The 13,975-nt window shown below is 34.6% G+C and overlaps 1 protein-coding gene across 1 annotated transcript in view; it reads right to left on the bottom strand.

Annotated features, from left to right (window-relative positions):
- Positions 1–13,975, bottom strand: part of LOC100334962 (histamine H3 receptor) — a 34,435-nt gene that overhangs the window by 11,862 nt on the left and 8,598 nt on the right. The window contains exon 2 of the mRNA XM_003200921.7: positions 12,401–12,567. Coding sequence (XP_003200969.1) covers positions 12,401–12,567 — 167 coding nt within the window. The remainder of the gene's footprint in view (positions 1–12,400; positions 12,568–13,975) is intronic.

Below are 13,975 nucleotides of genomic sequence, written 5' to 3'. Positions count from 1 at the left end.
ACTTTTTATCGGTGTGTTTTCCATCACCTCTCTCAGGGTGTTAAAGGTCAGCAATGGGGCCGGTGTTATTACCGTCACTCGCTGTGAATCATTATAGAAAACTGCGAGCAGCAGTCGTAGACCCCGATTCAGTCCATCCACTACAGATCTGCAGAAAAATTGTATATGCTAGTGAAATATATATTTACTAGTTGTCTATATCTGAAACTAGCACACTAACTATAAATACTGTGCAATAGAACCTACACTCAGCATTTGCATGATGATATTATAATAATAACAATATTAATATTATTGCATGATGATATAATAATAACAATAATTATATTATTGCATGACGATATTGTAATAATTGTAATGTATTGTAATAATTATTACAGTTATATTATATTATGATGCAATGATATTAATATTGTTAATATTATAATAATAACGATAATAATTTTGCATGATAATATAATAATATTAATATTGCATGAAGATTTTCTAATAATAACGATATTAATATTACTGCATGATGATATAATAATAAGAATATTAATATAATTGCTTGATGATATTATAATAATAACAAGAATATAACATGATGCTATTATAATAATAACAATATTATTATTATTGCATGGCGATATTCTGATAATGATAATAATAATATTATTTTATGATGATATTATAATATTAACGGTATTAATATTTTTGCATGACGATATTCTAATAATAATGATAATATTATTTCATGATGACATTATAATAACTGTATTAATATTGTTGCATGATAATAAAGTTAATGATATTAATATTATTTCATGATGATAGATTAAAAATTAGAATATTAATATTGCATCATGATATCATAATAATATAATAATATAGCTCTACATACACTTGTCTATTTGTATATTTGCATTTACTACTTACTGCTTTTTTATATATTTATTATCTGTTTTTTGTCCTGTCTCTAATTCTGTTGCACTGTAGAAGCAAATTACTTATATGTGCGAACATACCTGGCAATAAAGCTCTTTCTGATTCTGATAACTATAGTAATATTAATTCATGATGATATAATAATAACAATATTAATATTATTGCATGATGATTTGTAATAATAATGATATTAATATTATTGCATGATGATATTATAATAATGCAGTATTATTATTGTTATTATTATAGTATTATCATGCAATATTTATATTGTTAATTTTATAACAATAACAATAATATTATTGCATGAAGATATTTTAATAATAACAATAATAATATTATTGCATGATGATATTATAATAATGGCAATATTAATATTATTGCATGACCATATTCTAAAACTAACAATAATATTGCATGAAAATATTCAAACGATAATATTATTGCATGACGATATTCTAACAATGCAATATTATTATTGTTATTATTATAATATTATCAAGCAATGATATTAATATTGTTGATATTATAATAATAATAACTATATTAATATTATTGCATGATGATATAATAATAATAACGATATTAATATTATAGCATGATCATATTCTAAAAATAACAATAATATTGCATGAAAATATTCAAATAATTACAATATTATTATTGCATGACAATATTATATTAATAACGATAATAATATTATTGGAAGATGATATTATAATTATAAGGATAATATCATTGCATGATAATATTATAATAATGAAGACAATAATATTATTGCATGATCATATTCTAAAAGTAACAATAATATTGCATGAAATTATTCAAATAGTAACGATAATATTATTGCATGACGATATGATAATAAAAACAATAATAAGATTGCATGATGATATTATAATAATGATATTAATATTATAGGATGATCATATTCTAAAAACAACAATAATATTGCATGAAAATATTCAAATAATTACAATATTATTATTGCATGACAATATTATATTAATAACGATAATAATATTATTGGAAGATGATATTATAATTATAAGGATAATATCATTGCATGATAATATTATAATAATGAAGACAATAATATTATTGCATGATCATATTCTAAAAGTAACAATAATATTGCATGAAATTATTCAAATAGTAACGATGATATTATTGCATGACGATATGATAATAAAAACAATAATAATATTGCATGATGATATTATAATAATGATATTAATATTATTTCATGATGATTTAACAATAATATTTGCATGTAAATTTAGAGAGTCTGAATCATTATTGTGTCAGAAATCAAATAATTGGTGTGTTATCTATATTTGACGTCTATTTTTGGGCAATCTATAATGAATGAAAAATGTTGTACCATCTGGGATTAAACAATAGTTTACTACTGTACCTTTTAATACTAGCGCACACATCTACAATAATATGTGCACTACAAAAACCATTAAAAAACACATTTTATAATTAAAAAAAGAGCCATTTTGCATTTGATGAATATAAAAAAAGAGCTAAAAACACTCACGCAACTATTGCAACACAAGACTGACAAGAGCACTTCCTGCACTTTTCATACTCCTCACAATAAAACACAGCCATCTTCGAGCGAGGAAGCATTTTATGGGCCATTTTTGACACAAAAGCTGCGTTGCGTAACGGCGCCCGCGTCATGTGTGCTGGATGAAGACCGGAAGTTTTTTCATGCTCATTTTTGAGGTGCAGATGCCAAAAATAGGTGTCTTTTTGCTCACATTCCCAACAAATACACACATATCAGAGCATTCTTCCACATTTGGAAGGTGCAAATGTATTGTATCGTCCAGAAAAAAAAAATGAACACAAGCAATTTAGGCCTCGCACAAATTTTAAAATCCCTGGTAGCCTCAGACAGGCACTCTTAGCCCAAAATAAAATTCTAGCAGCCCGAATAAAAAAAGACAGTATTTACTGAATACTAAAATTATAATGGATTTCATCTTAGGCTATATACAGTTGAAGTCAGAATCATTCGCTCCTGGGAATTTTCTATTTCAGATATTTCCCAAATGATGTTTAACAGATTCAGGAGTTTTATACACGCCAGCGGGTCCAAAGTGAGAGAGAGAGAGAGAGAGAGAGAGAGAGAGAAAACTTTACCATATACTCGGAGAGGACGAATTGACATTTAGACTAGCTGCAAAATATGTATATACCCTACACACCATAAGAAATGGTTAATGTAAATTTTTACTATTATTATTATTATATTTATCAAATGTATTGTTTTTTTTTTTGTGTGTGTGTGTGTCATTATATCTTATCTGTATTACTATTAATTATTATTTTCAATGGTTTTAATGTTTCATATTTGAAATGCTTTGGCAATACTGTACTTAATGTCATGCCAATAAAGCAACTTGAACTGAACTGAAAACTGAATTGAGAGAGAGAGAGAGAGAGAGAGAGAGAGAGAGATGCACCTGCATCAGTCGGACCCCCAGTCTGTCCAATATAAAGCCCTTCTGGCTAATGAAAAACCTACAGTGTCTCATCCTCTAAACACACTGTTATCTGAACTACTGAAAAAAACACAAACCGAACCCGTCCCCAAACAAAACCTTCACAAACAAATTGACAAAACATTAAAATATAACTATGATGAAAAACTGAAAACTAAATTCAACCTCCAGACTAAACTTAAATGTTATTCGGCCCTAAATAGAACCACACAGTTGGCAAATTATTTAGCATTAAAAGAATTAAAAGAAAAGCACAATCTTTCTAAATATCGCCTCTGTGATCATGACCTAGAAATAGAAAAAGGCAGACATAAAAAAATCCTGGACTCCTAAGGAAAAGAGAATATGTCAACAGTGTGACACAAACCAAATAGAGGATGAGACACACTTCCTTCTGTTCTGCCCCAAATACACCACGACTAGAGAAATATTTTTCCCCCAATTTGAAACATTGATCAATTCATTTTTTAATTTAAATGACTCAGAAAAACTTTACCATATACTCGGAGAGGACGAATTGACATTTAGACTAGCTGCAAAATATGTATACACCCTACACAACATGAGAAATGGTTAATGTAAATTTGTGTCTTATTTAAATAATTTAAACTTTTTACTATTATTATTGTTATATTTATCAAATGTATTGTTTTTTTTGTGTGTGTGTCATTATATCTTATCTGTATTACTATTAATTATTATTTTCAATGGTTTTAATATGTTTCATATTTGAAATGCTTTGGCAATACTGTACTTAATGTCATGCCAATAAAGCAACTTAAACTGAAACTGAGAGAGAGAGAGAGAGAGAGAGATGGAGTTTTACAGCCATATTTTGTTTATTTTAAAAATATATTAAAATAGAAAACATCTATATTAAATGAGATAATAAGGCTGTTTTTGCTGTACTTTAAATGAATTAAATGGGGAGCAGAAAAACAAAAAACACACATTAAAAATCATTCTCGTCTATAACTTTTTGGCCAGACTTTTGGCAGATTTGCAGAGCTGCGTAATTATATTCCACCATGAAAACTGTCACAGAAATGCAGGTAAATATGATAAAACACTCCTAATTGGTCATTAGCGTGATTTACACGAGATGTAAACAGCAAACAGCAAGTTTTCCTCATTCTATTTTGAGTAACCTGCTGGTCTTAGGGTTGAGTCTCCATGAGTTATGAATATAAATTGATGACTAACATAGAGAATATCTGCAGCAAATTGCACTGAAAAATTCATGAGCCCAGAAGGATTGATGGCTGGATCCGCAGCTTCATCAGCTTCTATCCAGCTCATCGGCTTATTATTCATCTGATGGCAATAATACCGTCTTCAGCGTCTTGTGGGTTTTGCTGAACAACTCATTTGTTTCAGACAAAAAGCAAAGTTGCGGTGCATCATCTGAGGCGGCGGCGGCAAAAATAGGGTGATTTGTGTGTTGAATGACGAACACAAAATATCTAAATGGGAATAAATGAGGTATAAATACGTCAAATATTGTGATTACGCATGTGAGCTTTGATTGATGTTTAGGAAAATGCACGGCAAATTAGACAATTAAGTTGTTCATAAAGCTCATGAAATTGACTTTTTGAAAGACAGGTTACAGCACGATTGTTCTACACGTTTGTATCTATATCAGATTTTTATTTATTTATGTATGACTCTTCTGTCATACTTTTATTGTTAGTATTTAGTATTGCTTTTTTGCACAGAATGAAGTCTGCTTACAATTTCATTATACTTTGTATGATGACAGTAAAGATTCTGATGTTCAAATAGGTGAACACACAAAAAATGTAGACAACGCCCTCTAGTGGACTCGTCATGTTAAACATACGCAAGTTATGCAATTAATATTCACAAAAGTTTAGACAACGCCCTTTAGTGGATTTGTCATCTTAAACATACGCAAGTTAAGTAATACTCGCAAAAGTTTCGAAATCGCCCTCTAGTGGACTCGTCATGTTAAACATACGCAAGTTATGTAATTAATATTCGCAAAAGTTTAGACAACGCACTTTAGTGGATTAGTCATGTTAAACATACGCAAGATATGTAATTAATATCCGCAAAAGTTTAGACAACGCCCTCTAGTGGATTTGTCATCTTAAACATACACAAGTTAAGTAATGCTCGCAAAAGTTTTGAAAACGCCCTCTAGTGGATTTGTTATGTTAAACATACGCAAGTTATGTAATTAATATTCACAAAAGTTTAGACAATGCCCTCTAGTGGATTTGTCCTTTTAAACATACGCAAGTTAAGTAATACTCGCAAAAGTTTCGAAAACGCCCTCTAGTGGATTCGTCATCTTGAACATACGCAAGTTATGTAATTAATATTCACAAAAGTTTAGACAACGCCCTCTAGTGGATTCGTCATCTTGAACATACGCGAGTTATGTAATTAATATTCACAAAAGTTTAGACAATGCCCTCTAGTGGATTTGTCATTTTAAACATACGCAAGTTAAGTAATACTCGCAAAAGTTTCGAAAACGCCCTCTAGTGGATTCGTCATCTTGAACATACGCAAGTTATGTAATTAATATTCACAAAAGTTTAGACAACGCCCTCTAGTGGATTAGTCATCTTAAACATACGCAAGTTATGTAATTAATATTCACAAAAGTTTAGACAACGCCCTCTAGTGGATTTGTCATCTTAAACATACGCAAGTTAAGTAATACTCGCAAAGGTTTTGAAAACGCCCTCCAGTGGATTCGTCATGTTAAACATACGCAAGTTATGTAATTAATATTCACAGAAGTTTAGACAATGCCCTCTAGTGGATTTGTCATCTTAAACATACGCAAGTTATGTAATTAATATTCACAAAAGTTTAGACAATGCCCTCTAGTGGATTTGTCATCTTAAATATACGCAAGTTATGTAATTCGAAAAACTGTAGACCGCGCCCTGTATCTGAAATGTAACATATTTAAAGTTTACAAAACAATTTAGACAGTGCCCTCTTGTGGATTTGTCATTTGAAATGTACGTAACATTTTTTTTTATATGCAAAAATGTAAACAACACCCTCTAGTAAATTTGCCATCTGAAACATACGCAATGTATTTTAGATTCACAAAAGTGTAGACTGCGCCCTCTAGTGGATTTGTCATCTGAAATGTGTGTGACTTATTTTTGATTTGCAAAAATGCAGACAGCTCTCTAGTGGATTTGTCATCTGATTCGTATGCATGCAATTTAGATTTGCAAATATGAAGACAGTGCCCTCTAGTGGATTCGTTATCTGAAACATTCGTAACACATAGTAGATTTGTAATAATATAGGCAGCGCCTTCTAGTATATTCGTCATCTGAAACGTATGTAACATATTTTAGATTCGCAAAAATGTAGACAACGCCCTCTAGTGGATTTGTCTACTAAAACATATGCAACATATTTTAGATTCGCAATATATTAAGACAGTACCCTCAAGTGGATTTGTCATTTAAAACATACGTAACTAATTTTAAATTCACAAAAATGTAGACTGCACCCTCTAGTGAATGTCATCTGAAATGTAAACGAGTAACAAATTTTTATTTGCAATAATGTAGACAGTGCTCTCCAGTGGATTTGTCATCTGAAATGTAACATATATAAAATGTACAAAAAAATGTAGACAGTGCCCTCTAGTCAATTTGTCATCTGAAGCGTCTGTGACATTTTTTTAAACTTGCAAAAATGTAAACAATACCTTCTATTAAATTTGCCATCTAAAACTTACATAACTGATTTTAAATTCACAAAAATGTAGACTGGACCCTCTAGTTGAATGCCATGTGAAATGTACACAAGTAACAAATTTTAATTTGCAATAATCTAGACAGCGCTCACTAGTGGACTTCTCATCTGAAATGTACCCATGTATTTTGGATTCGCAAATATGAAGACAGCGGCATTTGAAACGTACGCATGTATTTTAGATTCGCAAATAGGAAAATATGTAGACAACGCCCTCTATTGGATTTATAATCTGAAATGTACGCAACATATATTAGATTCACAAAAATATAGACAGCGCCCGCTAGTGGATTCGTCACCTGCAATGTATGCAAGTAATGTAATTTATATTCTCAAAAATGTAGACAGCACTCTTTAATGGACGTGTCATCTGAAATGTATGTAGCGTCTTGTATAATTGCAAAACATTTGTCATCTGAAACGTACATAACATATTTTAGATTTGCAAAAATGTAGAGAGTGTCCTCTAGTGGATTTATCATCTGAAATGTATGTAACATATTTTAGGTATGCAAAAATGAAGACCGTGTCCTCTAGTCGATTTGTCATCTGAAATGTATGTAACATTTTTAAGTCGCAAAAATGTAGATAGCGCCATCTAGTGTATTTGTCATCTGTAATGTGCATAACTAATTTTAGATTCGCAAAAATGTAGACAGCGCCCTCTAGTGGATTTATCATCTGAAACATGCAGTAAATTGTGCCCCATTTATAAAAAAAAATGTAAGCTAAAGCACATATTTTTATTGATCCTTGACTGACAAATCTGCTTGACAAACTCACAAATAGCCTGATATACTGATATATGCCCGTAAATTGAAATGGTTTCTAAAATAAGCTTATATTTCAGGTCGGTCCTGCCAGTGCAGTCCTATGGTTTCATCTGGAACTGGAGCTTCTGACGGCAGCTGCAGTTGGAGATTGGCTCATTTATAATTAAGGTAGGACTATTCCACCATTTTGCATAGTGTTATCACCAGGGCAAGATGGAATCTGTGGATGTTTTTAGCTATTTCTGCTAAGAATTTTGGTAAAAGTCTGCGGATTTCTGCGGATTTATTTTTGGAAACTAAAACCTTACTATATATATTAAAAATAATATCTTTTAAACTTTTATTTAATGTTTAAAATGCAAATCCAATTAGATTCACTTTATTTGGTAAATAAAGCAAGTCTCTCATATAATATATATATATATATATATATATATATATATATATATATATATATATATATATATATATATATATATATATATATATGTGTGTGTACTAAAACACAGAAAATATTACTGTACAAACTGCATTGTACATAAATCAGATAAACATTTTCACATTAGTCAATAATATTACAAAAATTAATTAAATCACTGAATAAATATAGATTTACACACACTTACTAAAGTAAATAAACAGAATTAATGATGAGCTAAAAACCTACAGAAATCTGCGGAAAATCTGTGGAATTCTGCGCGCCCAGATTCTGGGTGGTCCTAGTTATCACAAACAGATATTAGTGAACATTCTTGGTGTATTTATAGTCTTGAACTCAAAAGTTTCCAAAGCATCTCTGTTAAAATAGTTGGGTTAAAAATACCTTAACATATAATTCATAATATAATAAATAAAAAGAGCACACGTCACTCCACTGCTCATCCGTTTGCACTGGCTGCCAGTTGCTGCTCGCATCAAATTCAAAGCTCTGATGTTTGCTTACAAAGCGACTTCTGGCTTTGCTCCTTCTTATCTGCTCTCACTTCTGCAGATGTATGTGCCCTCCAGAAACTTGCGTTCTGTGAATGAACGTCGCCTCGTGGTTCCATCCCAAAGAGGGAAGAAATCACTTTCCCGAACTCTCGCGTTCAATCTGCCCAGTTGGTGGAATGAACTCCCTAACTGCATCAGAATGGCAGAGTCACTCGCTGTCTTCAAGAAACCACTAAAAACTCAACTATTTAGTCTCCACTTCCCTTCCTAATCTGCAATTGCCTCTCTGACTCCACCGCTAACTGTACTCAAAAATAAATTTAAAAATTACTAATGTTTTGGCTTCTTTAACTTTACATACCTGAAACTTGCCTACAGCACTTACTCATTGTTGCTCCTATAGTTGTGTAAATTGCTTCCTTGTCCTCATTTGTAAGTCGCTTTGGATAAAAGCGTCTGCTAAATGACTAAATGTAAATGAAAATTCAACTATAGGTTCCCCTATTATGGGAAGGTGCTATTATGTTAATTTATCCCAATGCGTTGGGTTATTTTGATCAAATGTTATTTTTAACATTCTTGTATTACTATTACTTGAACCACTATTAATTTTATAATTATGGCTGTGTAAATAAATAAATGTCTCCGCTAGGTCCTAAAGGTGAGAATGGTGGCTGGATATCCCAAATATGTGTTTCATTTCCTCCAAAAAAGAAACTGTAGAGATAAACACGGAAGGTAGAGAAAGCGTTTCATCCATTTAATACAGATCGGCTATGAAGCGTGCGTTTGTATCATCAATAATTAAAAGTGCTGGTGAAACAGATAGGTAATTAGAGAGGTAATTTAATACAAAAAATAACAACAATATTATTGCGTCAGAGCTTAAATAAACTTTATAACGCAAAAACAACATTACGTACGCATGTTAATGTTCAGTAATCAGTTGACTGTTGAAATTCAAAATTGTACCCCAACTAGTTGAGTTATTATATAAATAATCAAATGAAGGTTAAAAATAACCCAACATAGCACCAAATATTTAACCCAACTGGTTAAGTTATTATTAAATAACCCAATAAAGGTTAACGATAACCCAACAATGCACCAAAATATGTTTACCTCAATCATTGGGTAAATAAATAATTCAACGTCTTTTAGATGCGCTTTCATGCCTTCACCTTTTAGCCAGGAGATCTCTATTTTAACATTCAAAACCCATACCACCCTCCAAAAACCCTAGCAGACAGGAATTCAACAAAGGAGTTATTATGCTTTTAATAACTGCAACAAGTGTATGAAGATTACAAGAATACAATTAACAAAGACTGACAGAATCCCTTCAGAGATGTCACTCCTTAGAAGGGATTAGGAAAGAGTCCTTCTGAATTGAAAACACTGTTACATTGCATATATTATACTGTATATTGCAGAATTTGTGACACAACTGCAGGTTTGAACTTCTACGAATGTTTATTTTCGGGTGTTAGTCAATTAGTCTGTTTTTTTCCTGTAGGTTTTTACCTCTCCTCATGCCCCAGACACCTTATAAGCATCTTATATGTATTGGGAAATATTGTGCGGTTCTGAGTGTGCCCCGCACAGATGAGTGGGCTCAACAAACCACATATTGGGGACACACTCTCTCCTCTCCGTATGCATCAGACACCCTATAAGAACCCCGTACTTCTTGGAAAACATTGTCTGTGTTCAAAATCCTTTCCTTTACCCCCTTAATCAGTGCAATATTCAACGGAGCATTTGTAGTGATGTCTAAAACCTTAGTGGATGTTCTGAAGTCAACTCAATCCCACAATAACGAGTGAACAACCCATGTGCACCCAAAAGCTAGAAATACCCATAATGCACTGTGACAGTTTGCACGGCAAGGAATTTCCATATGTGACCACAAGATGGTGTCCACATCGGAATCCTATCGGTGTGAATTTAAAAATAAAATACTACTTAAAATAATGTTTGTATACATGATCGAAATCAAAATACCTTGTTTCATTAGCTCGCTAAGTGTTAAATAACTACCATTGAGTCTCACCAAATGTTTTAAATGTAATCCGTCTCAGAGGCTATGGCTGCGTTTGAAACCGCCTACTACTCAGTAGGAACTGCATTTGAATTTAAACGTACTACTCGCCGTTGGAAAAGTACGTTCTATACAGTATGAATGTGAAAAGTATTAATGGAATGGCGATGTATTACATCCGCCATTTTGTCATGGTCACGTGACCTACCACGTCAGTTGCGTCGCTTCACTCCCATTCATTAATTCTCTCGCGGGGCATCATGGGATAGCGCAGCATTCATGCGATGCGCACTTCAGAATCTCGCTGGAAGTAGTAAGTCATGCGGGTACTTCTCGCATACTGATTTCTATGAATTCGGACGAACTACTCGGCTCGCATACTGATTTTAGCGTACTGTATAGTATTGAAGTATGCGGTTTCAGACACAGCTTATCAATCAGCAAAACACAAACAAAATGGCGTCCATTCATTGCTCCGATTCACTCATTCATTTTCATTCACTCTTTTAAGTGGACTATATTAGTGGACTAATGTAGGGAATAGTGCAACCCAAGCTCATTCTGAAAACGTAGTCCCGCGGACGTTTCTGGAGACAGCGGAATACGTCCCGGGGGGTACGTAGGCCGCGTTTATTTTTTTTCAAGCGAACGTTGCGGGGCGGTGTGACGCTGTTCCCTTTCACGCTTGCCTTACCTCCTTGTGGAGGGCTTCCCCGCTGCAACCCGTTTGTCCACTCAGCTCAGCGTGTACGTTGGCAGGCTCGAGATGCGGAGAGGGGTTGACCATGGTGACCGGTTTCGAGTCCGGGAAAGAGCAGTTCCAGCAATCAGGTAAGACAAAAACAGAATCCCAAGAATTAAGTGAATGAGTTTCGTGACAGGGTGAGAATGCGGCGAAATCCGAAAACGCGGTGGAATAAAAGAAAAAAAATCAGGGCTTTTATTTTTTTGGATGGCTTTTGTGAACTGTTGCTCGGGTTTAGGGAAGCGAGCGGGCGGGCAGGTCAATTTGTAAAATCGGTCGGGTTCAGGGAAGGAGGAGGGTGAGTCGGCCGATTGGCCGGTCGTGCAGTCAATCATCCAGTCAGTCGGACAGCGGCCTCCGGCGGGTTCACGCGAGAACAGCGCGAGCGCGGTTCGTCTATGGTGAGAAAAAGCGCGCAACAGCGGCCTCTCACAGATTTGCGAAAACAAAAACTGCAGCCGTACGTACCCGCCGGGACGTATTCCGCGGTCTCCAGAAACGTCCGCGGGACTACGTTTCCACAATGAGCCCGGGTTGGAATAGTGGCATAGAGAGAAAATTAACTAACTTACACTTGTCATATCAATTTAATACCACTGTTCTCAGATAATCTGAGGGGCTTTTTTAGTCAAACGAGGCTGCTAAATATAAATTTAGTATAGTATATATAAATATAGTCGGCTGGTTGGGTGTTGGTACTTACAGCTCTGGTTACAGACAGGAACCGATCATAGCTGATTAAGACAATGTTGAAGACAGACGCCGTGCACAACAAGTAGTCCATCACCAGCCACAGCTTGCAGAGTCCACGACCCAGCATCCATCTGCCCGTCAAAATGTAGGGCATATAGAGCGGGATGCAGAAAGCTCCTGGAAAGAGACACATTTCACTGCGTTATGCAAATGTAGGATGGAAATAACAATCAATGCAACCCAGGAACAGTAGAAATGCATACTTTGGGCTCAATTTTTGCGAAATGTCATATACGATGCTTAGGTTATGTTGCAGGTTCTAAAGACGACTCCACTAGAGGGTGCTGTCTACAGTTTTGCGAATCTCAAAATAAATTACTGCACTCTATAAATCTTGAAAATATTGTGCAATTCTGAGTGTGCTCCATACAGACGAGTGGGCTTGATAAATCACATATAGGAGCCTTACGCCCGATTCAAACGGGGCTTCAGCGTCAATGCTTGAAAGAGGGCGTGTCTGAAATTGGGGCTGACGCGATCACCATAGCAGTGTCAGACAATGAAATAAGTCACCAATCGGCTACCTTCTAAGCTGGTGTATTTGCATACAGCGATCTGATTGGCTGACGCTTCTGTCGGCACTTAAAGAGTTGAGAAAGTCCTAACTTCTGTAGCAAGCAACGCCCCTGAAGTGGCACTAACAATCTACAATGCAGTTCGGCAACGCGGACATTCGCGCTGCGTTAACCAATCAGAAGCTTGCTCTTGTAGGGGCGTGATTATGACGTAGCGCCTGTTGTTGGTGTCGAGAGGAAATCATCCTGCAGACACTGGACAACAGTTGATCAAACTGGGCTCGGCTCTGTCAGAAGCACCACTAAAAGCCTTCATCATCCAGGTATAGTTTCTGGAGGAGTTGATGAACTGACAGAGTTGGTGCACCTTTTAATTCATTTAGTGGACTCAGACACGGCGCCAAACAAATATACTGTGTTTTTCAGACTTCCTAAAGCACCTAAACACAGCTATTCTCGCAATAAAATCCATGTTAGCCATTTAGCAATGAAGCTAGAGTCATCGGACAGACAGAAGCCCCGCCCATGACGCAAATCTCCATCTATTGTGAAGCGGATTTGATGCGCAAATGAAGTGAGGAAATTTAAAATGTTCATGCGTCTGTTTATGTGCAATTAGCACGGTTTATTCGCGCATTCCTTGTCTTGTGGTGGTGTGGAGAGACCCCCTAATGATTGTGAAGCGCTTTGGGTGTATGGCCATACACAATAAATGCGTTATATAAATACACACATTACACATTACATTAACACAACATAAGCACTCTATTCTTTTTAGAAAATACTGTGCAATTCTAAATGTGCTCCACATGGATATGTGGGCTTGGCAAACCAATTAATGTCAAAGGGTACCCAAAAGCGAACCGTACCGTACCACTTTTTGGTCACCCTTTGCAAAGGGTACCAACAGGCCAAAAGGATACCATAAGGCGGAGCTAGACGCACAGCTGAACGCTATTGGTTAACAGAGAATGAAAACAAAGGAAGCGCCATGTTTAAAAACACAGCCG

This window comes from Danio rerio, chromosome 22 (assembly GCF_049306965.1).
Source record: "Danio rerio strain Tuebingen ecotype United States chromosome 22, GRCz12tu, whole genome shotgun sequence".
NCBI lineage: Eukaryota > Metazoa > Chordata > Actinopteri > Cypriniformes > Danionidae > Danio > Danio rerio.
The sequence above is the reverse complement of the archived record's forward strand: the minus strand, read 5'-3'. Positions and strand labels throughout refer to the sequence as shown.